Source organism: Emydura macquarii, unplaced genomic scaffold (genome assembly GCF_026122565.2).
Source record: "Emydura macquarii macquarii isolate MOO-44397 ecotype Brisbane River unplaced genomic scaffold, CSIRO-AGI_Emac_v2 contig_480, whole genome shotgun sequence".
NCBI lineage: Eukaryota > Metazoa > Chordata > Testudines > Chelidae > Emydura > Emydura macquarii.
Window position 1 is genome coordinate 576,540 of NW_027130617.1, and position 26,357 is coordinate 602,896.

The following is a 26,357-nucleotide window of genomic DNA, read 5'->3' on the forward strand; positions in this document are numbered from 1 at the left end:
AGTAAATTAAATATTAACCCATTTAGATGTCACTGGAGTTTACTAATCATAATGATTTCTTGTGTGTTTTTTTAAAGTGCTGACCATGTTCTTGGTGTTGTACATGAGACAAGAATTAAGACAACCTTTGGCCTGTATTCTTGAGATTGTGCAATATTTTCTAAAATCAAAGAACGATACCCATGTTGAACAAGCTCAGAGACAATTCATCTGCTTTTGCCCTCAAAATGTTTGTGTTATACTTCACTAAGCAAAGAATTCGTTAACTATTCTACTCCTAAACAGTTAAGAACAACTGTAAAGGAACCAGGTTATATGCAAATACTTTTTTTTTTAAAGTCACAATATGTTTGTAAAATTCAATAATGGAAATTATAAGAAACACTTTATAAGGAACTAATCTTTGGTATGTATAACTGCACTGTCAATAAATTACATGTTAAGGTACCATCACTTTCAACTACAATAACTAATGACTCACATGTATCTCCCAGAATATTTAGTACTGATACAACTATTTATAGTGATAGATCTACAGTTAAATAATCTTTTTTTTATTTGTTGTAACTGAAGTACATTTTCAACATGCACTTACAGCTATGACAACATTGCAACAATTATTGCATATTTTGGGTAAACATTTTTACCGATAACCACATCCAACTTACTGCTTCTTCTGTAACAAGTCCAGAGATACACACTTAAATTCCAGATACAAAAATGCTTTTTTGCCATGATCTATAGTACTCTGCTATCATAAGCAGCATCACAGTACTATATTCACATCAACACAAACATCATCAACATTTTAATTAAGGACTAAAGATTTTTAAAAAATCTCAATTCTTCCATATTACTAAAAACATTTTTTAAAAAACCCTAAAGACAAACTTCAAAAAGTTGTAAAAGGGATACGAGTTTTAAAAAACAAACTGGTCATACACCTAAATGCTGGTATCCCATTACAGTACTTAAAGCAATAACCAAAGTCTAGAAGGTAGATGTATCACATAACAGAACTTTAGGCCACTGTTCAAAAGAACGTTTTCTCCAACACTGTATTGGCACAAACTAAACCTTAATTTATTTTTTCATAAAACTATCTAGTTAATCTTTATTTGAAGCACCTATTAGGTTTATATTAATAGCATTTGGTTAAGTCTTATAATAATCTATGAATTCAAGTGATTATATGGCTAAGATGTTCAAATACATTTTTCAAAATTAAATGTATTTCAAATTTAATTGATAGTAGTGGACAGTGTGTGGCTGCTTTTTAGTCACCCTTCTGTCTAGACAATTTTTAAAAATAGAGATCAGTACTTTTGAAGGTAAATGTCTCTTTAGTACCCTTCCACTTGAAAGCCAGCAGTTAAAAATATCTGTATTGCAGAATAACTGGGTATTCTACTGAATGTTTCAAGTACTCTGAAAAAACTTAATTACTGCAGATTGCTTGGTGCATTACATTGATATAACTAGCTTTTTATCAGACTTAAGTGATGCTCTGAAAAGGAATTGACAGAGGAAAACAGTTATCTGATCAGTACATGTTACACCCACAGAGTGTTTGTGGTTAATGAAGAGCTCTGTGCAGTGGGAGGGAAAAAGGCAACACACCAACAAACACCGAGAAAACAGACCCTGATCCTGCAAGCAGTTCCATTAACAGACTCCTGGGCAGAACCCCAGTGAAGTCAATGCAGATTTCCGACAGGCACCAGGGTCCACCTGCATTTAATTGCTTGCAGGATTGGGATCTCAGGCTATGTCTACACTTAAACAATACAGCAGCACAGCTGCAGCGCTGAAGTGCTCATTTAGCCACTTACCACAGCAATGAAGTTAACCAACCTCCCTGAGAGGTAGTAGCTAGATCAACAATATAGGAAGCATTCTTCCATCAACCTAGTGCTGTCTAGGGGCTAGGTCGGCTTAACTACATCACTCAGGGTTATGAATTTTTCACACAGCTGAGTCAACTTAACTTTTGAGTGTACACCTGACCTTAGTGAAACTAACCATTTCACTTAATATTAAGATTCATTTTAATTAGTGATCAGCACAGTTTTATTACCTTTTAAATATATGTCTTTTCCAAGCAAATATCACTTGGAATAAAGAGTACACAAATCTCCTGGGTTCACTATCCTTATTTTTATGTATTATTTGTATTATCATAGTGCCTATAAGTCACAGTCCTAAATCAGGACTCCACTGTGCTAGGTGCTGTGCAAACACTGAACCAAAAAAAAACAAAAAAAAAACCCCGACATTCAGCATTTAACAGACTGTTCAGTGGATTCCAACTTTTTCTTAAGACAGGAAAAGAAACATTTAAGGATATTCTTTGAGGATATAACCTTTAGACATAGCTCCTCACTAACAGAGGTAATATTATTGGAATTAGTAATTGTAAAGAAAGTTAGTGGAGCAATACAATCTATGCTATTAAAGCAACTTTTTCTAAAACCCCATACTCCTAGTCTTATTTAGGGTTTCTAGATGATTTTTGCATGGCTAAAAGAGCATGTTGGCAGGAGCCTCGTGCACCCAAAAGAACTCTGGGCATCTTATACCATCTCAAACATGGCGTAATCAGGAGTTTAAAATGGTTTATAGTCATCTGAAAGAAAAGGGTCAACTTGAGCCACATTCTTCTCAAGGAGTGAGAGAGAAGAGTGGTTTGGAGACCATCTCTACTGGAGATATATATGCTGGTAGTCAAGTTCAAGGAATTTATTTGCTATGAAACAATTCAAAGCTTATCATGTTCACAGAAGTTGTGGCCTGCTGCCTTTCCACTTTAAAATAACATTTATTGTCTATTGTGCTACATTTCAGTAAAATTAATATAGTGAAAATCTGTTAAGTCTTTCATACTGAAATGATGTGTACAAATAGATTCTAGAAAGCTTCAATTAAGCTCTGCGGCAAACCTCTACACTGAGGTATGATACTGAAAGGTGCTTCTGCAAGCATATAACCTTCAAATCAAGGAAGGCCTCCAGGGAGAGACAGCAAACTTGTTTTAATGTTGCAGCACAGCTATAACTAAATAACAGCCATGTGCAAGTTGCCACTATGAGGAAGTTTGCACTGGGGCACTGTATGCCGCTTCTACTGAGTAGATATCATTAACATGAAAGATCAAAAGACACTGGAATATAAGTTAAAAAAAATAAAAGTCTGAAGACTGACACCATTACTTAGAATAATATAATGAACATACCAGATTCTACAATATTAATGTCAGGTTTCAAACTGTGCCTTGTTTCTACAAGTCATAACTGAATGTAGAATGCCTGCTGAAAAATGCTTCTTCTACTGCTATATAATTTTTTTTAAATGTGCCAAATAAATTAAGGTATGACACGCTGACAGAAATAAGGAACCTTGCAGTTTCCTAAGAAATAAAGTAAAAGCATCTACTCTCTAATTACTGCAGAACCATGTTCACACTGCAATTCAAACATGCAAGAAACCTCATTGCTTCTAGAGTGTGCTAGCAAAGTTCTCCTGACCAATACAGAAAACCATGCTGCATATAAACTAGTCTAATTTTTATGAACTAGACTAGATTAACAAGCATTGGAGTGGGGGGAAGAGGGAAATGCCCATCCACAGTGCTCATCTAACATATGCTAATCAAGTTACCCCTAGTTGATGCTAACCATATTACAAGGGCCTCAAACTTTTCCCACTGGCTAGGCAGTGGATGATCTACCTGTGGATGAGCTACTAGCATGTGTCTCAATTTGATAGATTTAACATTTAGTTTCAAATGCAATTATTTACAGTAAAGTCCATTTGCACTTTTCTTAGTTGTTGTGGAAAGGCAAAAGTGTTAGCCCTGTAGAAAGTATAACATTTAATATATTCCAACTAGGCTAAGGCCTTTTTTCTGTGTCAGTATTCTTCCATCATCACTAAATACACAGTCCCCTAATAAAATAAACAAACACTAGAAGTATTTCCTAACAGTGAAATGATGAAGGTTGAAACAATGGTTCCTAGTAAATCAAATACTGTTATTTTGAGTTTCTCAATTTTATTAAATGAATTAAATATTCTACTAAAATAGCATGCATTTGGATTTAAAAAAAAAAAAAACTACTCATATTAATTTTGTTTACAAAGCATTCCCTTCCTACCCACCAAGGCAACAAAAGGTGGTCAGGAGGGAAAAAAGTTCTGGTAAGTGCAGGGATACCATTGTGTATTGATGTGATAAGGCAGGGGGGTTGCAGCCAGCAGCATCCTCCACTCAATCAACAATACAGTGTTAAGAATGACTTGCCAATTTCAATATGGGTGGAGGAGGAGAGTGGAAAAAAAATAATAGATATATTCAGTTGGAATGAACTTACACCAAGTTTTGGTCTAAAGTGAGTGAAGACATACCAGTACAACCCAACTGCTTGAGGCCTCTAGTCACTATCACTATATAAAGTGATTAATAATGTTAAGAATAATATTCCTACTTTAAACTACTCTAATAGAAAGGACTCTTGGCTATACCAATCATGAAGCAATAATTTTAATCATTCAACTACTCTTCAAAGCCAAGCTCAGAGGTTATTTAAGTCCCATGACACTGTATATTTGCTCCGCTATGATTGAAAGAACCATTACCCTGTGGGGCCTGTTTCCAAGGAAGTTATGTTATATTTTAGGGGTTATTGAAAAATGTTTGACTGCCAAAACTCATCTTTGGAAAGAGCTAATTTTAAGTGCAAATTACCGTGTGTCACGTCATAAACACACTGGATTCTGGTGTGCAGCATCCTATTAAAAATACTGGTTTAGTTATAGTCAGGCATGCAGCAGGGCTGTGTTAGTTTTTATATGTTTGTTTGAACTGTAGCACAACTAAGAAAGGGTGGTTAAACAAAATGCAGAAAAACCTTAAAGAGGGTCTCACACTAGGACAAACTCGAAATTAAAACTTTAAAGATCTGTGGGTCACATTAAGGTCTTTCTCCCTCCTAACTCAGCTTCTCCTGCTGCTCACTCATGCAGGGAGATTATAATTCTCTGCTTGTGATATTTCCACGGCAACACTGATGACAGTGATGTCACAGATTCAACCCTGACTTCACTGCAGGAACAAGTACAAGAGGCAGATGGGATGCGAGACAGAAAGCCCCTATTTAAACACAATTCTCTTTCATAAGAAAGAAAAAGGGGCATGAGCAAAGAAACAAGTGAATGGACCTTGTTTTGAAGTATGATGTATTTAAAAGATTATCATAGCATGAAAATCTGTTTAAAGGTAACTCTTACAATACAGGGTAACGGTCAAATTTGTTAGCCTTATAATAAACCGACCTGGAAAGCTCCTTGTTTAGCAAACCTGTGCTCAGTTTTTAAAGCGGTGTTGGCGAAATTACACATTGATCTCTTGTGGCGTTTACAATATTCCCTTAAATAAATTCAGTCTTAATAGTCAAATGTATTTATTTGACACATCACTATTGTTCTCAGTGCCACAGGCAAACACAATGACAGGTCCCTGCCCCGAGGCATTTGTGATCTAAATTAGACTTAATACAAGAAACAATCTAGGGTGATGCCCAGAGTATGGAAAGATGATAATTAAAATATACACATGGCATGCACCTCAGCCACTAGACCTCTCACTAAGTTTCAGAATGCTCAATTCTCTCACCAGTCCTATTTAACATCAACATGCAGCCACTAGGGGAACTGAAAAGAAAACAGAGACTTAAGTGCCAGCAATACCTAGATGACACACCTACCCTCCACCACATTATGACCATACCACTCAACATAAAACATCTCATCCAGCACTGGTCTCAGCTCCTGGATTAAAAACAGATGGTTGAAGTTCAACCCATGCAAGACAGAGGTGGGCAGATGAAAGCGCTCTGAAGATTGCACTGATGGTGCAGTCTCCTTTGGTGGAAGGCGCACACCTCGCAATTCATCAATTCAGCCAGAAGTTTTGAGGTGTTCCTGGATTCCTCACTGATGCAAAGCATTCACATAGCATCATACACAAGTAATGCTTTCCGACATCTCTAGCTGACTAGATGATTCCATCCCATCCTAGTGGATGGTGACCTGACCTCAACTATACATATCGGTGTCATGTTCTGTCTGCCCTACAGCAATGCAATATAGCTGGGCATGAAGCCTTCAGCACATAGGAAATTCCAGCTTGTACAGAACACTGTAGCACATTACCTCACCACACAGTCTAATATGAGCACAACAAACCCGTCCTCTGCTCTCTATGAAAGTTTCCCCATAAAACAGTGAGTCAAATTCAAAGTCTCTGTCTTTAGCTTCCAGGCATCAGGGCCTGGGCCAAGCATAACTAAAAGACCACCATCAAAGGTACAACAGAACTTTGGACCATAAGGGTAAAGCTCATCTGTGCAGGGGACTGAGAGTTCTTAGGGACAACTCCGAGAATGAAAAGAATGAAATGAACTAAGGACCATCACACAAACTTCACCCACTTTCCCTTTAAGTGCAAGGCATACTTCATTGACATTCTTTCTTTCTAAAATGTATGCAGTGTTATGTGTTTATATTGGAGAGAGAAAGAAAGACCTACCAAAGAGTTCCCATTATACTGCACACAGAGTTCTCCCCCGGGGAAGAGGACTAGAGGGAGATTGAACTACACAGGTTACTTAACACACCACTGGCAAATGGTGATGAGGGGAATATAAGAACCTATATGGAACAGAAATCAAAATATGTACTTGGTAAGTACCCATCCTGTTGCTTCCTTTTAACAAATACATTTTAAGGTATGAAGAATTGGGAGTGAGGACAGGGATAGAAAACTAACCAAAAGATATGCATTTTGAGAAGATGAGAAAAGCAAAACAGCCTGGCACACAGGGCCAGGGAGCACACTCAATGCATAAGGGGCTCATCAGAAAAGACACGGAGTCTCTCGTAGCAGAAGACAACCAAAAGAGCATGAAGATGAACTGAAAGAGCACATACAGTGAGAACTGGGGACATGCCAAGAAATTAGCGTTGTGGTGTAAGCCAAAGTCAAGCCTTGCAGGCTTGAGTATAAGGAGTTTGAACATGATGCAGAAGGGGTCTGAAAGCCAATATAGGATTGGAGCAGGTGGATATCACAGCTGAAGGTGAGGCAAACGTTTCTGGTAACAGCACACTGGATAGATTTGAAGGATACAACATGAGAATCGGGGAGGTCAGAAATGAAGACTCTGTAGTAGTCAAAGCAAGAGATGACAAGAGCATGGATCAAGGGTCTGGCAGCAGGAATAGAGAAGGGACAGATTTTAAAGATACCAGAGAAGAAGCACCAGAAGGATTAATCAACAGCCTATATCTTAAAAGGAATTGCATATGACATGAAGGGTTGCAAGCTTGGGTGAAGGGGAAGATGGCTTAAAGGTGGCTGGACATCCAAGAAAAAATGTCAGATAGTCACAAATCAAAGACAGGCCATGGGAGACAGATCAGGTGTGGAAGGGTAAATCAGGGTCTCATTATCATTTAAGACACGAGAAGGGACAGAAGGTTACCAAGGGAGAGAGGATAGAGAAGGAAGAGGATAATGGGAGATGACTGGAAAGTTGCCACTATGGGAAATGTTAAGAGAAGCAATTAAGAGAGAAAGGAAAGCCAAACCCACACACAAGTATGAAGGCACAGAGAGCAAATCGAAGAAGGAGAGTAAGCCAACTGTGTGAAGGAAGTTGCTCAGTCAAGGAAGATAAAAATAAAGAAGTCACCCAAGGACTTGACCTGGAACAGGATATAATACCCTGCCTACCTGACGGCAGTCACAAGACAGTGAAATGGGTGCATGCAGAAGACCCAGGAGGAAATCAGAGGAGAGGAGCTGAGACCTTGGCAACAGATAATACATTCAAGAAACCTGGGTGTGAAAGAGAGGAAGAGTATGCACTGGCAGTTGGAGAGGCTGGAAGGGTCAAGGAAAATTATTAGGATAGGGAACACAGCAGTGTGCTTGAAAGCAGAGGATGTGATGAAGAATCAGTGAATGAGGAAAAACATGGGAAGCAATTAAAAAATAAAAACAATAGGGGATAAAGTCAAGGAGGCATGCTGATGTCCTAGAAGATGTAAAATTAGGCATATGCCATAGTTCTTGTTGAGTCCCTCATTAGAAATTCTTGTCAATTCTAGTCAGCACTTGAACTTCAACATGAAAAGTCACATTTTTTCCTACAATCAAGATGCAACCAAAAGACTCACTCAGATAACCGACTAGGATTGTGATCCTGTTAGTACTCCTGCAACTTCATACCTTTCACCAGAGTGCTTGCAGAAGTGTGAAACTAATTGCTAATACCAATTCAAGTCAGCTCACAATGCCATTTGCACTATTCCAAAATTGCTGCAGTACAAGTGCTACAAGAAAAGTTATTTTCTGCTACTTATGTATTTTCTTTCTTCCTGCAATACTTATTGTTAAGAGAAAAGCTCCAGGGAGACAGAAGGAGAAATCAAAGCACTCTTTAGTTTCAGTTCTGAGACATTCTAAAATGAAATGACTTATTAAATCTACATTTTATGGGAAAATTACATGAATTAAAATGGTAAAAGTATGTAACATAAACCAGCATACCAACAATAAACTGTTATAAATGCTTGCCCTTTTATCATCAGGATATTAATAACTGAAAAAATGAATTAGAATAATAGCCATGAGTACTAACAGAATTACAAATTACCAACAATTCAAAGCATGGGGTGACAGAATGGAGGGTGTGTAGACTAGATGATCTAATAGATATTTTCCATCCCTAGTTTCTATAAATAAATACCAGCAGTTGGAGTACATTACCTTCATTTTCAGAAGCTGCGCATTTTACCTTGAGTACCAAATCAAACGTACTTTCTGGATTTTGCCTGGAAATAAAAAAACAAGTCAATCAATTAGTCATACATATGTCACAAACCACATAAACCGACTGATCTAAATTATCAAGCCTTCTCTACAGTGTCCATAGTGTTATATCCTTTGCACTCCACTTAATGCTATAAAATTAGAGAGAGAATCTCAATTATTTGGATGTTTTGTCAGATTTCAGAAGTCATATTTTCCTTCACATCCTACTGACACTTTTCAAAAAAGAATAGGCAAGAGAAACAAGAATTGGGAATAATTAGATGATTGTTAAAACAAGCAAAATTCTGTGATTTATTACTCTGATAAATCAAAGTTCTATATGTTTAACAGCTCTTTAGTCACTTCATTATGTCATTACCCCATTTTATATATTGTTGAAGTATATACAATTTTAAACTTGCCGACAGTTTGTTTTACAAAACTAAACTAAACTAACTGGATGGAAATACGCTGTTGGTTTCTTTATTATCTATCAGTTTGAAACCAGTATACAGATTGGACCTCTCTCATAGCCTTTTCTACTTTGCCATTTTGAACCACTTCCGTTTTTAAAATATGATGAGAGTGAACCATCAAGATTAGGCTTCCATCTTATATCTGGAAACTGAGCCATTAGCACATTTATCTTTTTAATATATTTGATCACCAACTGAAACTTGACAGTCACTTTACCCTCTCCTTCAGAAGTTCCTGCCAATGCCATCTTTAAGGAATGAATCCCAAACACAAGTAATTCAACCAGTAAGAAAATATTAATCCAATAATTATGAATTACATTTGCATTTGTTGTCTGATAGCTCATTACTCAACCCTAGGCTAAATAGTTATTTGAACAGAACAGCCGCAAGAGAATACCATTACTATACAATATTCTCTGTCTGTGAATAAACTCATCCATTTCAATAATTTCTTGATGTATTATGTTAGGTTCAGAAGCAACCCTTAATTTATTTTTACCCTTATGAGTTATTTTAATTCTCATTAGTAATTTTATATTTATATTAAAACCAAGTATTATAATCTCAACAATATCAATTACTTATCTAAGTAACCACATAAAAGGCATGTGTTTGAACTCCTTTCTTGGAGGAAACGCCTACGGAAGTCAGCAGTTTTTCACAAGTAAGGAATTCAAGACTGGGGCCCTGGTTTCTAAAATGATATATATAAAGCATATCACACATAGATGGTTCAATACAAAGTTAAAAAAAAAAGTTTTAGAGGGATTTTGGACTGGAGGGGAAACTTTCAGAGATCATCAGTTACTTAATGTGTTTTCTATCATTTATTTTGTCACCAAGTTTCTGTGCAACTATCACATATCTTCCCATATCATATTCTTTCCCTGAATCACTTTTTAAATTATTCAATTGGAAAATCTTAAAAGAAGGATCGTGAATGTGCTGGTTCTGCACATATGGGGCTAAATTTTGCTCTTAACCAGTGTAAATCCAGAGTACTGGAGATTTATACTAGTGTAACAGAAAAGAATTTGATCCGTTGTTTCTCCTGTTAGCTAGCAAGATCAGAATGAAACTAATTAGAGTTGCACTCATTTAAATGAAGGCAACATTGGGCTCTAAGAATCCAGCCTGTAGTGAGAAGAGTGGAATACCTATACCATGAAGGCGTTCAATGAAATGTAAACCTAGGTGTGTGTATGCTCTCTTGGCTCATTTTCTTCCTTCGTTAAAGAAGAAATGGAAAGTCAGAATGCTGGATTTAACACATTCATTTCCAATAAAACAGTATCATAAATATAGGATTAGGACTACAGAGCTCAACTTCTTAACTGAATTTACAATCAATGAGACATCTTGTGAAAATATGTTTGCTCCTTTCAGTACACCACCAAAGTCTGTTTCTACAGAAAACTTCTAGGTTTACTCCACCTCCCACATAGGTGTTACTTACACTTAGAAGTTGACTTAGAAGTGTCAAGAAGTATGTCAAACTAGTTTAATACAAGTTAGACTGACTTTCATTTCTACTATAGCTATTAAATAGCGGCACACTTATTCATCATAAATATGGATTAGTCGGTTTACAGAACACAGATTTAACCTCTCCTCCATTACTGAATTAAGGAAGTCAATGGGACTATTCACAGTGCATAAAAATGAATAGGTATGAGTCTTTGCAAGATTGGGGACGAAACTTTTTCTAAAGCTTATATTCACCGCTCACATAACAAAATATCTGCATATCAAACAGGACAAATAGCTTCAAACCATCACAAAAATTAACTTCACTAAACATTCTCGAGGTAGAATTACTCTCTTTTAACTTCTTGAAAAATATAGTAATTTTCTTCAATAATCAATTAGATGTTGTTAGAATCTTTAGAAGAATGTTGATAAACATTTTCTGTTTTGATGTTACTAGTTTTACACACTATTTTTGTAGCTGTTTCTCAAAACCAGGAATGATTGGCCTATAATTTTCACAAATATGACAGTCAAGTAAAATAGCGGATACCCCCCTTCCCCCCCAAAAAAATCACCCTTTATTGGAAATAGATACAAAGAGACAAAAACCAGATAAAGCAGGAGTGCAACAGTTTGTTCCCTATTGTTTTTGTAATCCACCTGATAACACCCAAACAAGTCATCGGGGACATTCTTCTGAGAAACCTAGTAGGTAGGTACTGTCTTCTATGAAGTGTAAAGGTCTGGTAAGTGTGCACCCAGACACAGAAACAATGGGCTGTCAATTCTGCCACTTGTGGGGCAGACTCCCACACTGGGGTGAAGATTATGATGAGGCCCTGCGTGTGCCTTTCCCACTTCCTCTGGTGATGAAGGATTTAGCAAGCAGGGGTCATTTTAAGACGCATGTCTAACAGCCTCTGCCCCTGATGACTGAAGGGGGACCCCTTTGGCACAGCGAGGGTGTTTTTACAGCCTCTCCCTCCCCGGGGATAAGGGATGCTAAGGCGGGGGGCTGACAAGCGCTCCTTGTGGGGAGGGCTGCAGCATTCATGGCTGGGCTCTGAGCATCTCCACTGGGCGGGGGCTCCCTCAGCGGTTCCCTCGGAGGCTGCCAGGCTCCCCCTGCAGCGGGGAAAGGGGGGGGGGGTTGGCAGCAGAGCCCGGCGCAGTCCCACTCTCGTCGTGCCCCGGGGATCGCCTCAGCCGCCCCCGCGCGTGCCCAGCTGGCGAGCCAGGCCCCTGCCCCACACGCCCCACCAGCCTGGGGGAGGCTAAGGCCTAGTCCCGCCTCCTCCCCTCGCCCTTCAAAGCAGCTCCCCCCCCCAGAAACGCGCCGCCCGGCACCCACTTGATCCTGCTGTCCATGGTCACATGTCGGGCCCCGGCCCGGGCGGCTGCTCCGCACCCCGCGGGGAAACACTTCGCCCGGCGGCGGGGGGGAAGCGGAGGTTACAGCAGCTGCTGCCGGCAGCGGCCCATGGCTGCTCGGCTCGGGCCGTGAGGGCGGCGGCGGCGACGGGGGGGGAGCGGGCGGCGGCGGCACCGCCTCCTCCCAGTCCCAGCCTCAGTCAGTTCCTGTTGCGGCTCCGCTCCGGCACCTCCCGTCCCGGGAAGCAGGAAGCTCCGCGGTGGCCGGAGCAGCCGCCCGTGTCAGTGTCACCTGCGCCGGCCCGGCCGCGCCGCGCAGGAGCCGACTGGAGGAGGCCTGCCCGAGGGCTGAGGAGGCGGGGGACACGGTGCAGCCGGCGGCCTGACCCAGCGTGGCGTACAGGCTCCTTGCACCGGCCCGAGGGCCTGCTCAGCCGGTCTCCCCCACCCCAGGGGCCCGGGGACGATCCAGCGCTGCCTGCCCCTGCAGGCCCAGGTCACGGGCCCGACCGGCTTAGAGGAGCCTGAGCCCGCTGCTTCCAAAAGCGCCGGCTCGGCCTGTCCCTTGGGGGGCTGTAGGGTTATAAACAGCAGCCCCCATCCCCCGCCCGGACACGTTTCCTCTAAATCCCCACCAAGGCCCTGAACTTCTCCTTTCATTATAATGAATGCTTCCCTAGAATGGGGAGGAGAACAAAACACCCACCACTTTTCACCCTTCCTCCATCAGGAGCTGAAGTTAGACAGACAGAGCTCCTTCCCCAAAGCATTCACAGCGGGTTGTCAGATTAAGAGTTTTAAATGAGTGGAATTTCCATTTACACACACACCCCAAAAGAGGAGAGGGAAATAAATGTTAAATCAGATTATCTAAAATATCTCATTACTAAAACACAGCACCCCAGAAAGAGGAACTTCCTAAAAATGCCTTTGTTAATCCAGGGTGAGCCAGATTTAGCTGTTCTGCTGCTCTCCTACATCCAGAAGGCTGGCTAACTCAGCCGAAAAGTAAACAAGTAGGCCCCAGTTATGCAAAGATTTGAGTATATGCCTACCTTTACTCACTGTGAGTGTTCCCACTGATGCGGATAAGAAGCGGACCTCAATGCAATTATTCACAGTTCACAGCCTTAAATATGTGCTTAAATCTAAACAGTTTAGGAAGGTCCTTATCCTGCATGTAAATGCATGGGTCCACTCATACGGCTCAGCTTGCAGGATATAGGCCTTCGCACCAGGAAAAGCCGTTAGAGGTAAAGAACAGCAGATGAGACATACATTTTAGAACCTGATCCTGCAAACAACTATATTGCATAGTCCCATTGAACTCACTGCAACTACTCACAGGCATAAAGTTACTCCTGTGTATTTTCAAAATTAGGGCCTTAGTTTTTAAGGGACAAATTTCTTTGACTTCAGAGGGAGCAACCAGCACATAGGTGAATGCAGAATTTGAATCAATCTTTTGTTGGGCTATATTTAGCACTTCCATAAACAGGTGCAACTTGCATTTACTTTGCCAGAGATGAATTTGATCCATTCTGTTTGCAAATAGTGCAGTTGTTTTGGCAACAGTCATGTCATATCCATTTTATACCATCACAGATGCACATCAGATGTGTCTAGTTTTATTACCACCATGCATATGTTAGTTCTATAGTGGAAAAAGTAATGGTTTTATGATTATTTTGAAGTTAAGAATTTTATTTTAGCCTATAATACTGTTAGTTCAACTTTGTTTTGTTTCGTGTCTTGAACAAACTGTACCCCAAAATTCTTACCAAGTAATCCAAGAGAAGAAATTATAAGAGTAAATCGCCAGTCCTGCAAACACTTACACTTTATGGACAGTAGTAGTCCCATTGAGTTTGGAATGGGATATAAACAAAAGTTGGCCCTGAGAATTCACCACGTCATATTCACCTTTGGTGGTCTGTGCAGCCAAATTCCCACCTGTACCAAATTTCCTTCACCTCATAATATAATCTAATGAAAAATGCACAAAGCAGAAATTTTACAATACTGGGCCAAAGAAAAAAACATCCACTTCACTGCGCCTTCTGAAATCACTCAGAATATCAGCACTTGAAGAGTAGAATAAATTCAAGCCAATGATATATTAAACACATAAAACAGCATTAGTACATTACTGAAGTTGAATCAAGCACTCAAAGAAGTCAGGAAATGACCAACATTAAGTTTTCCTGCTGTGACATTATCTTGGCCATCTTGCACATCCTATTCACCGTATGGCATATAAATTAATAATAAAATATGTTGAATGTGCAACAAAACCAATCTGATGTTGAAGCAGAAACCTTAGCTTTTGGATTTTCTTGCCTTTTGAGTGCTTACTTTCTCAAACTTAGTGATGCATTAATTCTTGGGCACAGTTGCAGAGGCACTGAGCACATGCAACTCCCACTGAAGTCAGTGGGAGCTGTGGGGGGATTCATGATCTCTATAAACCAGACCATCTACTTCTTGTAGTGAATTTCCCTGTTTTATCTTTTTTAATGAAAAATAAATCACTAAATGAATTGATGTTGTGGTAACTTAGGATCCTATGAGGAGGGCTGAAACCAGCCACCCTTAACTGACCAACTACTTAAACTGAACCCCTCTATAGGGATTGAATGTGGGAGGGGTGGAAGTTTTCCAAGTGCTGGCCACAAAATAAACAGCACCTGCTTGAGATGTCAAAATGAGTCATCCCTCTCAATAGACTGTGCAGGTGCTCAAAAGTTCTCATTTGGATATATGTGCAGTACTAGTCACTTCATCTCAAAAATATCTTATTGGACATTACAGTCATCTCTTGGGGCTAAATGCTGGAAGTTTTGCTCTTGATTTCACTGAGACTAGCATTTATTTCAATTTATTTCAATTTCTCAGTCACTATCACAAGTTATAATTGTACTGCATTTACAATACAGCAAGTTCCTATTCAAAATTCTCCAAAACAAGCACGAATTTCCTAATTAGGGTGCCCAGCCTATGATATTAATCTCAAAAACAAATCCTTGAGCATTAATAGCCCCCAGTATCTACCTTCAAACATCCCCTAAATCAACCACAACCCTTAAAAGATTTGGCCTTTAGAGAAGAAAGGTAAAGACTCAGTCACTGACTCAATACAGAGCCATTTCTAGAATGCTATGAAGATCACTAACCAGACATACAGTAATTAAATGTCTAAAGTATTTCAAATCATTCCATGCACTGTCAGTTGTCCCTGGGGTGTATTTAGTCCCTGTTCGTCATCTTTACAATGACTCTGCATGGTTTTACCCACTTCCCACTGCATTTTTAATAATATGTATCCAAGTATGTGGATTATTTATTTAATGGTAAAAAAATAGACTTTTGTTTTAGGGACAAATATAAATACCAGGGACATCTTGTGAGTGTGTGTGTTTGGCTCAATAAAAGTTTTACATGCAAATTACACTGTGCTATCGTTAACAGTCAAGAATGCAACAAGCTGGTAGCTGTCACTACAAATGTAATAATGCGGTGTGTGAACACCATGCATGTGCCACACGACCACTGCGTTCTGCACAAACATACACACACCTCTGTGAATAAGCAGGAAGACATCCATATTAATGAGTGAACTCCCAGAGAGAGGTCAGCACTAAGGTAGGAATGAAGCATTTCAGGCTCTCTAATCAATATGCCTTATCAACTGGACTAAACCCCCAGCTCCACTTTAGCAGGCCAGCTGATATATTCACCTACAATGCATCACTTCATTAGCGAGTGCAAAGTATTTCAATACATCAGTTCATTATGGACATTTTTATCATTATCATTTACATGATTGTTTAGAGTATGGGTAACTGATAGATATCATTAGAACACATGTCCCAATTTACCTAAGGTAGTGACCACCATAGTGCCATCTCTGCATGTTTACATACGTTTCAGTTAAAAAGCAAAATATTTTCTATCTAAATCAGGCAACTATTCATTGTTTTGATTCTGAGATCATAAATTTAAGCATGTCTGCATTCCACATTAAACCCTGTTTGTTCTAAACTTAACACTGTAAAATTAACTGGGGAGATCAGAGGAATTTACATTAATGCCATGTTCAGATTGCACAGTTTAAGAAGACAGGACATTGAAATGTTAAAATTCTTACAGCAATATTAATTTGGAACTACTGCACATACATACTTTTTTCTAAGGAGTATTTTTCAAGCATATTTTATTTCTTAATTGGGTAATTTAGGGCCAGATTGTGAAATCTGCTGTGAGTAACCAATGAGAGCAATAGGTTCACAATATGGCCCTTAAAGTATTTGTTTATTAGATGTGCACCATAAACTGCAGAAGATATGTGACATGCCCATGTAAATTTTATTGTAGAAGCCTTCAAGTGGCATATCCTGCCTTACCTTTTAAACTGTGCAGTCTTACCATTACACTAGTGTTTTGCATTTAATTTCATTTTTAAATGAAAGACAAAAACACTTTTCCTATGCTTTCCAATTTCTACATTTAATTGTACTGTCATGTACAAAACAAGTTGGGAATGGTAGAAAAGCACTGTGAAGGATTTCTGATTCCCACAAACATGGCAGATCAAGGAACTGATAGTGGAAGGGAATAATGAACCTTTTACTCTAGACTATTGGTTTGAGTATTTGAAGTGGATTAGTGATTTCAGTCCAGTTCCTATTACAATCGCCACCCTCATTAGCATCCTCAAATAAATCAAAGAATGAGCAAAGAAACTCCCCCAATTCACTCCCCACCAGAGATCATTCCTCCATGCAAGATTTGAGAGATATTGACAGCAATAGTGTGAAAGCATGCACTGCTTCTGCCCATGTTCAGTGATTAAGAAAAACTTTTCAGTCCACTAGACATGTTTCACAGATACTAATTTCCTTTTAAAATATAGGGCTGGCTTATGAATCCCTTCTTCATGTTGGTAGTAACTCACTTTCTGCATAGACTGAGTGGAGGACAGGCATTCATCCAAGTCATTTGTAAACAAAAGATTCTTTACAGCTTGAATCCAGTGTTGCTGAATGAATTCACTTTTTCGGTTTAGATTGAGGAATCACATTTCTAAATGATAGCAGATCCCAGAAATGTCATCTGCATTTTAAGTTTACCTGGCAAATCTGGTTGCCAGTAAAATGTTATGGAGCAAAGATTTCTTTGACAGTTTTGTAGCAAGAGAAAAGCCTTATTCGATGAGCAAGAGAACAATTTCTGCTAACAGCAGTGTGAAATTCTTGCGGTTATTGTTCACTAAACGTGTACTTGCTGTGGTGAAGCTGAAAACTCATTAAATTAGGAACTGATCCATATTAAAATAAGGATGTGCTCAGGGCTTGCAAGTCATTCTGGAAATTGTCTTGCTGTGTCTAACCAAAGAACAGCACTACTAAACTTTGTAACTACAGTTTTTAGGGGATGGTTCAGTGTGAATTACAATCTTTCACAAGGTGTCAGCACTTAAAGGGACTGTTTACTGGTGGAATTTATACATGGAAATTAGCTTAACAACACAAGCCTATTTCTCAGCTCCACACAGGAATTTTTCATTGTACAAATATAGAGGGATTTGCCGTTGCCATTACATGTATTTGCATACCAAAGGCTTACAAGCATCTCAGGTGTCTAGCTTTTATCTGAACATCCTGATGCTCACAGTGCTTACCCTCCACAACTCTAGTTGGCACGTAACTGAGTGGGGGTCCAGCACTTGGACCTGGTCCAATAATATACAAAGATTTTAGGCCAATAACTGGCTCCATTTGGTTTCTTGGTCATTATACTAGCAGTACTTCTCCAATCACACTGCCCTGCTAATCAATCCCAACACTTCTCCATTTCTACAGAAAGCTGCCTTTATGGAACACAAAATCTACCAACCAATGTCTTTTCCACAAACTAAAACAATTTACCATTATGCATTTCTCTTAACCCCTGATGGAAATAAACAGTACAGTAAGTTTCTGTATACTGTTGTTGTAATAACTGCTTGGTATGCATTAGGATCTCAAGATGTTCTTAAGCCACATACAGGGTTGGGCATTCTTCTTTACTATAAGATAGCAGGGCAACTTACCCAGTGACCTTTGTGTGAAATAATAACACAGTATTTGGTCAGTGGTTTTTGGCTCAATGCATATGTTTGCCATGATTTAAATCTCTGCTGAGCCTGGCCCTGCAAGGTGCTGAGCAGCTCTTGAGAGATGTGGAGCTGCTCTGTAATAATTTGCATACTATATGTTGGCCCAGTTATTGGGATGTTTACTCTATGACTAGACTGATTTAGTTTAATAACTGACTATAAGCAAACAAGCAGGAAGAAAACAATATGTCAGGTCAAACCACTTTTCGGTAAACACTTCAGAGTCGTTAAAGGACAGTACCAAAACCATTATCTGTTAAGATGCGTCTCCTGGCTCCTGCCATCTTGCAGAACTGATTTGGACAAGCAGGGAAAAAACCCAGGAACTGGTATGAAAAAAGGAGCCCTGGCTTGATTTAAAGGGACTCTTTCTATAGGGGAAGCTGTTATTGGGGGTGTTGGGTATGATGGACAGGTGTGTGAACGGTTTGTTGGTTTAAAATCCCTCCCATTCTTTTTTCTTCTTCTCTTTCTTATGCTCTCTACCTATTATAAAAATAAATGATACTTGGGTTTTAAGAAGGCCATCTGGACAGCCACTGTATTCACAGACTCATGGAAGAGAAGAACCCGATCGGACCCCCTGGGTAAGCATGGTTGATAAAGGTATTGTAGCCTGGGGCCCAGTCTAAGAGTAAATGAATCACAGAGTGCCACCCCAGGAGAGATAAAGACACAAGGCCTGATACCTGAGGGGCTTCACTCCGAGAGGGGACAGAGGTGCAGCTAGATTTGCAACCGTGACATGGAGTACCTTCAGCACTCATTGGTTTCAGTGGAAATTGAGGGTGCTCAGGACTTCTCAAGAGATGCTTAACACCTTGCAACAGAATCAGGTCCCTTTTGTCCTTAGGGACTCAGACTGAAAGATAAGGAAAGTCCCCACTCCTGAGTACAGTTTGTTTTGCTCAGGGACTCTCAATCCCTTACTTTGCTCTTCAGTAGCAAATGGTCAGGAAGTTGGTTCTTCCAGCAACACAGTGCCCTCTAGCATCATTCTGAGTCACTGGTTCAGTGCTGAATCTGTGTAGTGTTACCTACCAGCTCACCAAACACCACTTCTTACAACAGGTAGTTGATCCTTGGAGTCTTCTATCCAAATACTGCCATTAGCAAAGGTAAGAGTTTTGATGGAATATGTTGAAATATAATAATCTGGTTTTTCTCCATTTCTGAGGATCAGTGTTTTATTTTTTTGCAATTCCTTGAAAAAAAATAAACAGAGAATTTCTGGTCACTGCGTGTCTTAACATATAATTACAGTGTTTTGGGTTTTGTGGATTTTTTTCATTAATGGTCCTCCAAGGACCTGCTTTAACATCTCCTAGGTCCATTTTATGCCAACCATTAAAAGTGATGCCTTGTTCCTAGCACCTTTGTTATTCCTGTGACAAATCACCATCAACAACACCCATTTCAAAAGCACTTTACTACAATTCAGCCCTGGTCTATTCTTGTCTTGGCTACTAACATTGTGTTCTTACATATTAACCCAAACTTTGCCACGTCAAAATGTTTTTGCTGTATTAATAGCTATTGCTGGCATCAAAAAATAATTAAATGTATCTGCTACTGAAATATAATAGCCTGATCCATTTTAGTCATTTGTTCTGCTTCTCTTAAGATACAAAATGTTCTGCACATGTCATTTTTTCCCCACGAATAATAGATAGTAAGCTTGGCAACTGGAGAAGTCCAGGGAATAGTTTTACAAAACAAAATATTATTTTACTTTTCCACAGAACATATGTCTGCCATTCCCATACTTATGAGATGTAACCCATATGAGAGTCCTTAAAATATATTTAAAAACAATCAGAAACTTCCCTTTTGCAGGACTCGTCCTTCAATATATAAGTTTGGGGTCAGAACAGGACCTATTCTATAATTAAATGTAGATAGCAAAAATATCTTTAGAATAAAGGGTTTATTTATCTCCATCTATTAGCAAAACAAATGGGTGTTGCAAGGTACTAATTGTGTGAATAAAGTATATTTTGATTTGACCAAGACTTTATATGATATCCCTGTTTAGTCTGACACCTTATTTATATTTGGCTTCTGAGGTGATACAATGCATTTGCACAATCTGGTAGTCTGAAATGCATCTTACAATTGTAAGTGTTGTACAATGTTCTGTTATGAACCTACTCAGAATGAAGGAGTTATTTTTGTAGCACACATGGTTAGAGGTGTTTGTAATATTCTAATAATCGTATCTGTAAACAAACCCAAATGTTTCAGGATTTCCCCATTAGTGTCTTCGCAAAGCTGTCTCCATTAAACCTGCAGTTAATTAAGTTAAATTTCTTATCATGTGGTCTCCCAAACTTGAAACAGCAATAGCCTTATTTTGCCCTGCATAGTCAGGAACACAAGCAGAATCCAAGAGAAATAATTTGTTGAAGCACCAGCAAACTCTATTATTTATGTTTCCAACTGTTTGCTGATCTATAACCTGTTTAACAAGCCATTCAACATTTTCAACAAATATAGCCATTATACTTTGGCGCAGCAAGTCTCTTTTAGTCACTTATTTACACAATAGCAGGATCCAATCAGCCACTGCTATTAAATATACAAAAGATGTAGTTTGTCTTTCTTCAACTTCACTTTTTTCCTTTAAACACCACTCAGGTCCATTCAATCATTGAAACAAAACGATCAGCATGACTCACCTTTAACTGATGCAACCAGTTAGCATCTCCCAAGTCCTCCTCCTGTATTCTGTTCCATACAGAATCCTTATAACTCAAATTAACCCATAAATCCCTACAATGCACTGTTCTACTACAGATTCATTGCCATTCTTCTCTTAAACTAATCCTCGGTTTATACAACTGCCTCTTACAATAAAATCAGGCAGGTTGACCAGGGAAACACAAGTGTTGTTCAGACAGCTTGTTATTTTTGTTTCATTGTCTCTGGAGAACTACTCTCTTGTTATAGTGTATGTTTGGTAATAACAACTATGTTGAAGTTTGGAAAACAGTTTCAGTTATAAACACCTTGTTTTCACTTGCATTGGCTTTTAGTAGTTCTCCATTTCGGATGAAACTTTGACAGCTTCATCTCTGAAAAAAATATTTTTATATGTCTGTCTGTCTCTCTATATATATATACATTTGAGGAAAATCCTTTTAGCTATTTTAAGTTGTGTATGTTTATTTAAAACAAAAACCACCATTTTCCCTAATGTAAAACAGTCATTGGCAGAATTCCCCACTTCTTGTTCCATAAATTAATAACACAAGACAGCTGAACTTTGAAAGGTGGGCCCATTCCAGCAAACAATTGCATGTGTTCTTAATGTTACTCAAATGGAGTTCCACTAACTTCTATAGGTCTAGGCAGGGAAATAAAATTAAGCTTGCATCTAAGTGTTTGCAGGACACTAAGCTCTGAAGTTTCAAAATTACACAGTGATCATTCATAGTAGGAAAAAAAATCACAAGTCTGAGAATTTGTGTTTGTGGAGAAATGCACTGCTCGACTATGGGTGAAATTCACCCTAACGCAGAAAGCCTGCAAAAAATCCTGCATATCACCTCAGTCTTAGTGAAGCCCTTAATATAGAGGAAAAGGGTCTTCTGAGGATTTGGAGCAGTGTGTAAATTTCACCCAAACACACGTTTTTTTCCCCAAAGTGGTGCCTTTTTCATTTTTACTAAGAAAAATTCCTCCCCCTTTCAAAAACAACCTAGGAAATTAAGGGTCAGATGCTCACTTGGTGTAAATCAGCATCACTCAGCTAAAGCCAGAAGAACTCTACCAGTTTACACTAGCTAAAGATCTTGCACAAAATGGCAAAAGCTCTGTTAAGCTTACATAGGTAAAAGCCTCAGTAAGTCAGGAAATGTCCCACAGCAACGTCAATTCAGCTTTGTTTCATTATGTAATATTTTCTAGTCTTGTTTCCCTTCTTAAACATGCAGCTTAATTATTGCTGTTCATGTCATTACACATTTACTATAAAACATACAGAATATGCAGTGGGTAGGGCAGGAGTATTTTGGGAATCTTAATTTTACCTTTCCTGAAACTGGAAATAGAAGACATTTGGAGTCAGGTGACAAATAACTCTGATACCTACCTTTTGCTCCCTCTTGCATTCTGTTCTGATGTATTAAGTATGCCTTTTTAATTAGGTGAACTTCTTTTCTTTCATTGCTTGCTCATACTTTCATTTGAGGAACACACTTTTCACTAGAGCAGCATATATCCATTGATCTTTGCAAGTTCAAGACCTAAAAACTGCTTTGACCTAATTATCAGTACTATTAGAAAAAATTTGGTCTCCAATTAGAATTCACGACTTAGCTTTACTACATAGCTCTGTAACTTAATGGGCAATGGTCTCACCTGGCAGCTACTTTCTTGTAAAGAGAAGTTCCCTTTGACATTCTCACTTAGATCAGAGTATTTTTTAAATTGTTTTGTCTAGCAGTTTGTAGTCCCCTTTATAGTCCCATTTGGATATTCTGTAGATTGTTTAGAGCTTACTGTAAGTAACATCTGTCTGATCACTTTTCAGACTAAGGTAGCTTCATTGGCTCAAGTTTTGTTAAAGATTTAGTCTGCTGCTGACACCATATAATAAAGGTGTGATGCTCGGGAGCCTGGTAAGAGAATGATACTTACTTCCTGCATCTAAATACCTGGCTGGGGGTTCCAAATGACAATGCCCTTGTCACATGGTAGAGGTCAGAATCCAGTGATTTTAGTGGCTACTCTTAGGGTATTCATCAACACAAACTGTTTTATGTGTAATCATTCCCTCATCCAGTACAGACAGAAAGGAAGTAAACTGGAAAGAGCAGTAAGGAAACAGGAATACAAACAGCACAACGGAGCCAGAAAATTCTAATCCACTCAGATTTATCTTATTCAAGAAGTATAAATAGGGCAGATAGAATCTCAACTACCTGTAGTATCAACACCTTGAACTATTGCCTGGTCAGATTACAAACAGCTGGTGCTGGAAGTTTGTATTGGTAGCCTTTATGGATTATGTAGCTATGGAACTAGCAAGCCATGTCATTCTGTTGTCTGTACACTATACCTTTAAATGCAGAGGAGTTTTCTTGCCTGCTGCAGGTGCAGCACTGAGGAGGCTAACATTTTGGGCTCTGGACAGATGCAGAATGTTACAGTGAGACACTGTGTTCATTCTTTCACATGTCAGAGCCGGGAGAATATATTTATTAATTTGTGGTGTTGTTTCCTTACTGTGAAACAGCTTGTTTAGAGCCTGAAGAATGCATATTTTGTTCACTGTGTGTGAAAACACATAACAGCTCTCTTCCTCTGGGGTCAATGCTCAGCCAATGCCACAACTTGGTACAGGGGGTGCTGCACTGCCAAAGATGCTCTTTGTCAGACAGAGGTCCTGGCTGCTTCTTGTCACTAAAGAATCCAGGCACCTTTTGCAAAGCTAGTGATATTAGAGTCATAGAGTTTAAGGCCAGAAGGAGCCACTAGATCATCCATGTCTGACCTCCTGTATGTCACAGGCCACCCACATCAGCCTGCACACTAAACCCAACAACAGAAATGAGACCAAAGTAAATGAGACCCCCGGAAGACTAGACGACTATATGCCACTGGCAGAGAATAAGACGGACAAGTGCCTGAGGCCCCTGCAATGACAGATATACCCAGATTATCCTTGCAAGTGACCCACACGTACATGCTGCCAAGGAAGACGAAAAACCACAATTTGGCTTGCAGGAAAATTTCTTTCCATCCCCAGTGATCAGTTAGACCTTAAAGATATGAGCAAGAACTAGCCAGCCAAGCACCTGAGAGAAAAAACGCTCAGTGCACTTCACAGTCCTGGCCCACCCCACCCATTGTCCCTCCCATCTCCAGTTGGGGCCATCCCTGACACTTCAGAGGAAGAAGAGAAAACCTCCCAGAATACACTGGGCGGGGGGGGAGGGGAGAGAGAGTCCCTTCCTGACCAGATGGCCACTGGCAGGGAAGCCTGAAGCATGAGGAACATAAGACATAAACCAGAGCAAGCCCTATCATCATTAATCTTAATGCACTGGCCAAATTCCAACATAGCTAATTTCATCCTATTTACTTAAATGCCCCCAGCAGTTATAATTTACCACAATATTTTTCTTTCCTTCCTGTCCTCAGTTGTCTTGTAGCATTGCTCTGTACCGTCAAAGAGTTGGTGAGTTCCACCATAGAGATGGCTACATTTCCAAGATGTGGGAAGAGACTCCTGTGAGTATGTGTGTGTACATTTGTAAAGTTACCTGGGATGAAAGCAATAGATAAACATAAATTGTTAATTTGTTAAATGCAATCATGCTTTTTCATGTATATCTTCTTTGACCACTTCTACCATCCTTACTTTTTGTTTTCAGGGGGTAGGTTGCTGTGAAATTTGCAATGCCAGTGAAATCTTATTTCTAGTTCCTCACACAGAATAGTCAAGATGTGACGAAGTTGAAGATTTTGTTCCAAAACCACGTCTGAGGGATTTTTGGATTTCCCTTTTTTGCTTTACAGTCAAAAATCAACCAGTAGGACTTGGTGACTTCCATTCATCAGTAATTGTAACATTTGGAAATTTAAGCCAACTTTTCCAAGCTTAACATGTGAAATTCCAGTGCATATTTGGCCCTCGATATATTACCTAAGTTGCAGCAAAAACTTTTGTGACATCCAAGAGTGAGAGATTGTTGAGGCAGTTCTTCCATACAAGAATATTAAATAACAACTTCTTCTGTATGTATCAAAGGAAGTGCCAAAATAGTTGGAAAAAAATTATTATAACTATACATTGCCTTACTGGCTCCAAAGAAGGGTTTGCACTTTGCTAGTGTTTGAAATCAAAGTTGAAGTCTAAGCTCAGCTAAATCCTACCATGTCTCTAGTATTGCTTTGTTGATGATGTAGTTTTGAAGTCTTTGAATAGATTCCAGTCTGGGTAATTGCTGTGCCATTTTGCTTACCTAAAATTCTTCTTGTAGTTTCCGTTGAATAAGATATTCTTCTCTTCCTTTTCCAGAACTCTTGTGTAATAGTGTGTGAGGTTAAATGGTTTCCAAGTATCAATCTAGAAATGGCTGCAAAAACAGTGCAGTGGAGTGTAAAATGATACCTATGTAGTTTGATAAACCCTTCGGAATGGAAAGGTGTTGTGTAAGTTATGATTTTTCTTGCTGAAATGTGATACATTTTCTGCAGAACTCCAGCTCTTTTCCTGCTACAAGTCTTTCTGTTTGGCTAGGGAAAAATACCTTTTAGATGATTCAGCAACTAAAGGTAATAGAATGAAATATGCTACTTTAAGGCCCTTATCCTGCAAACGTTTACTCCCAGATTATTCATGGTAGTAAAATTAAACAGCTGCCTAAATGTTTGCAGGATAAGGACCTTAGACTGTAAACCCTTGGAGACAGGGACTGTCTCTGTTATATGTTTGTACAGTGCCTAGCACAGTGAGGTCAGAGCCTATACATGTTACTGAAATACAAATAAGAAATAATAATGTTAACCTGGCCAATGCCTGTGTACATTTAAAAAAAGGCAAAACATATTCCCACAGCCCCCCTTCAAGGGCATCTTCATTCCCCATTTCCCTAAGAATTAATCCCTTTGTAATTTTTTTTTGATTCAGATAATTACCTGAGAGTTTGCAAAGACTATTTCACCTCTCAAAACTTCTTTAGTCTGAAAGATTGGGCGAAAATCTCAGGAGAATTTATATCTCTGAGATACTCCCAGCTTCTGGTCAAGTCAAGATTGTTCATGAAAAACTGTTAGTAAAAGAATGTTGCACTTCCCTGTCCCTTCCCAGCAGAGGCTAGTGATAAAAATAATAGAAACAAGAAGGTAAAAGAGCTTTATGAACCTTTAGTTTGAATAAAAGTTCTGAGCAAAGGCTCAATGCAATTCTTAGATTATTCATACAAAACTATTCATCTTCAATCATCTCTGATAAAGTAGAGCCCAGAGAGAGAGCACTACATTTTGGTTGCTCCAG

The 26,357-nt window shown here is 39.1% G+C and overlaps 1 protein-coding gene across 3 annotated transcripts in view; it reads right to left on the reverse strand.

Moving 5' to 3' along the window:
* DENND1B (DENN domain containing 1B) overlaps positions 1-19,513 on the reverse strand; it is a 250,281-nt gene extending 230,768 nt beyond the window's left edge. For 2 of the 3 annotated variants that reach the window (XM_067538291.1, XM_067538290.1), the window contains exons 1-2: positions 12,176-12,752; positions 8,831-8,895 (exon numbers count right to left, since the gene is read on the reverse strand). In XM_067538291.1, coding sequence (XP_067394392.1) covers positions 8,831-8,895; positions 12,176-12,192 — 82 coding nt within the window. In that variant the 5' untranslated portion in view covers positions 12,193-12,752. Of the gene's footprint in view, positions 1-8,830; positions 8,896-12,175; positions 12,753-19,393 lie in introns of those variants that run through there. The other variant, XM_067538292.1, reaches the window with a different exon arrangement.
* Positions 19,514-26,357: the final 6,844 nt, after the last annotated feature.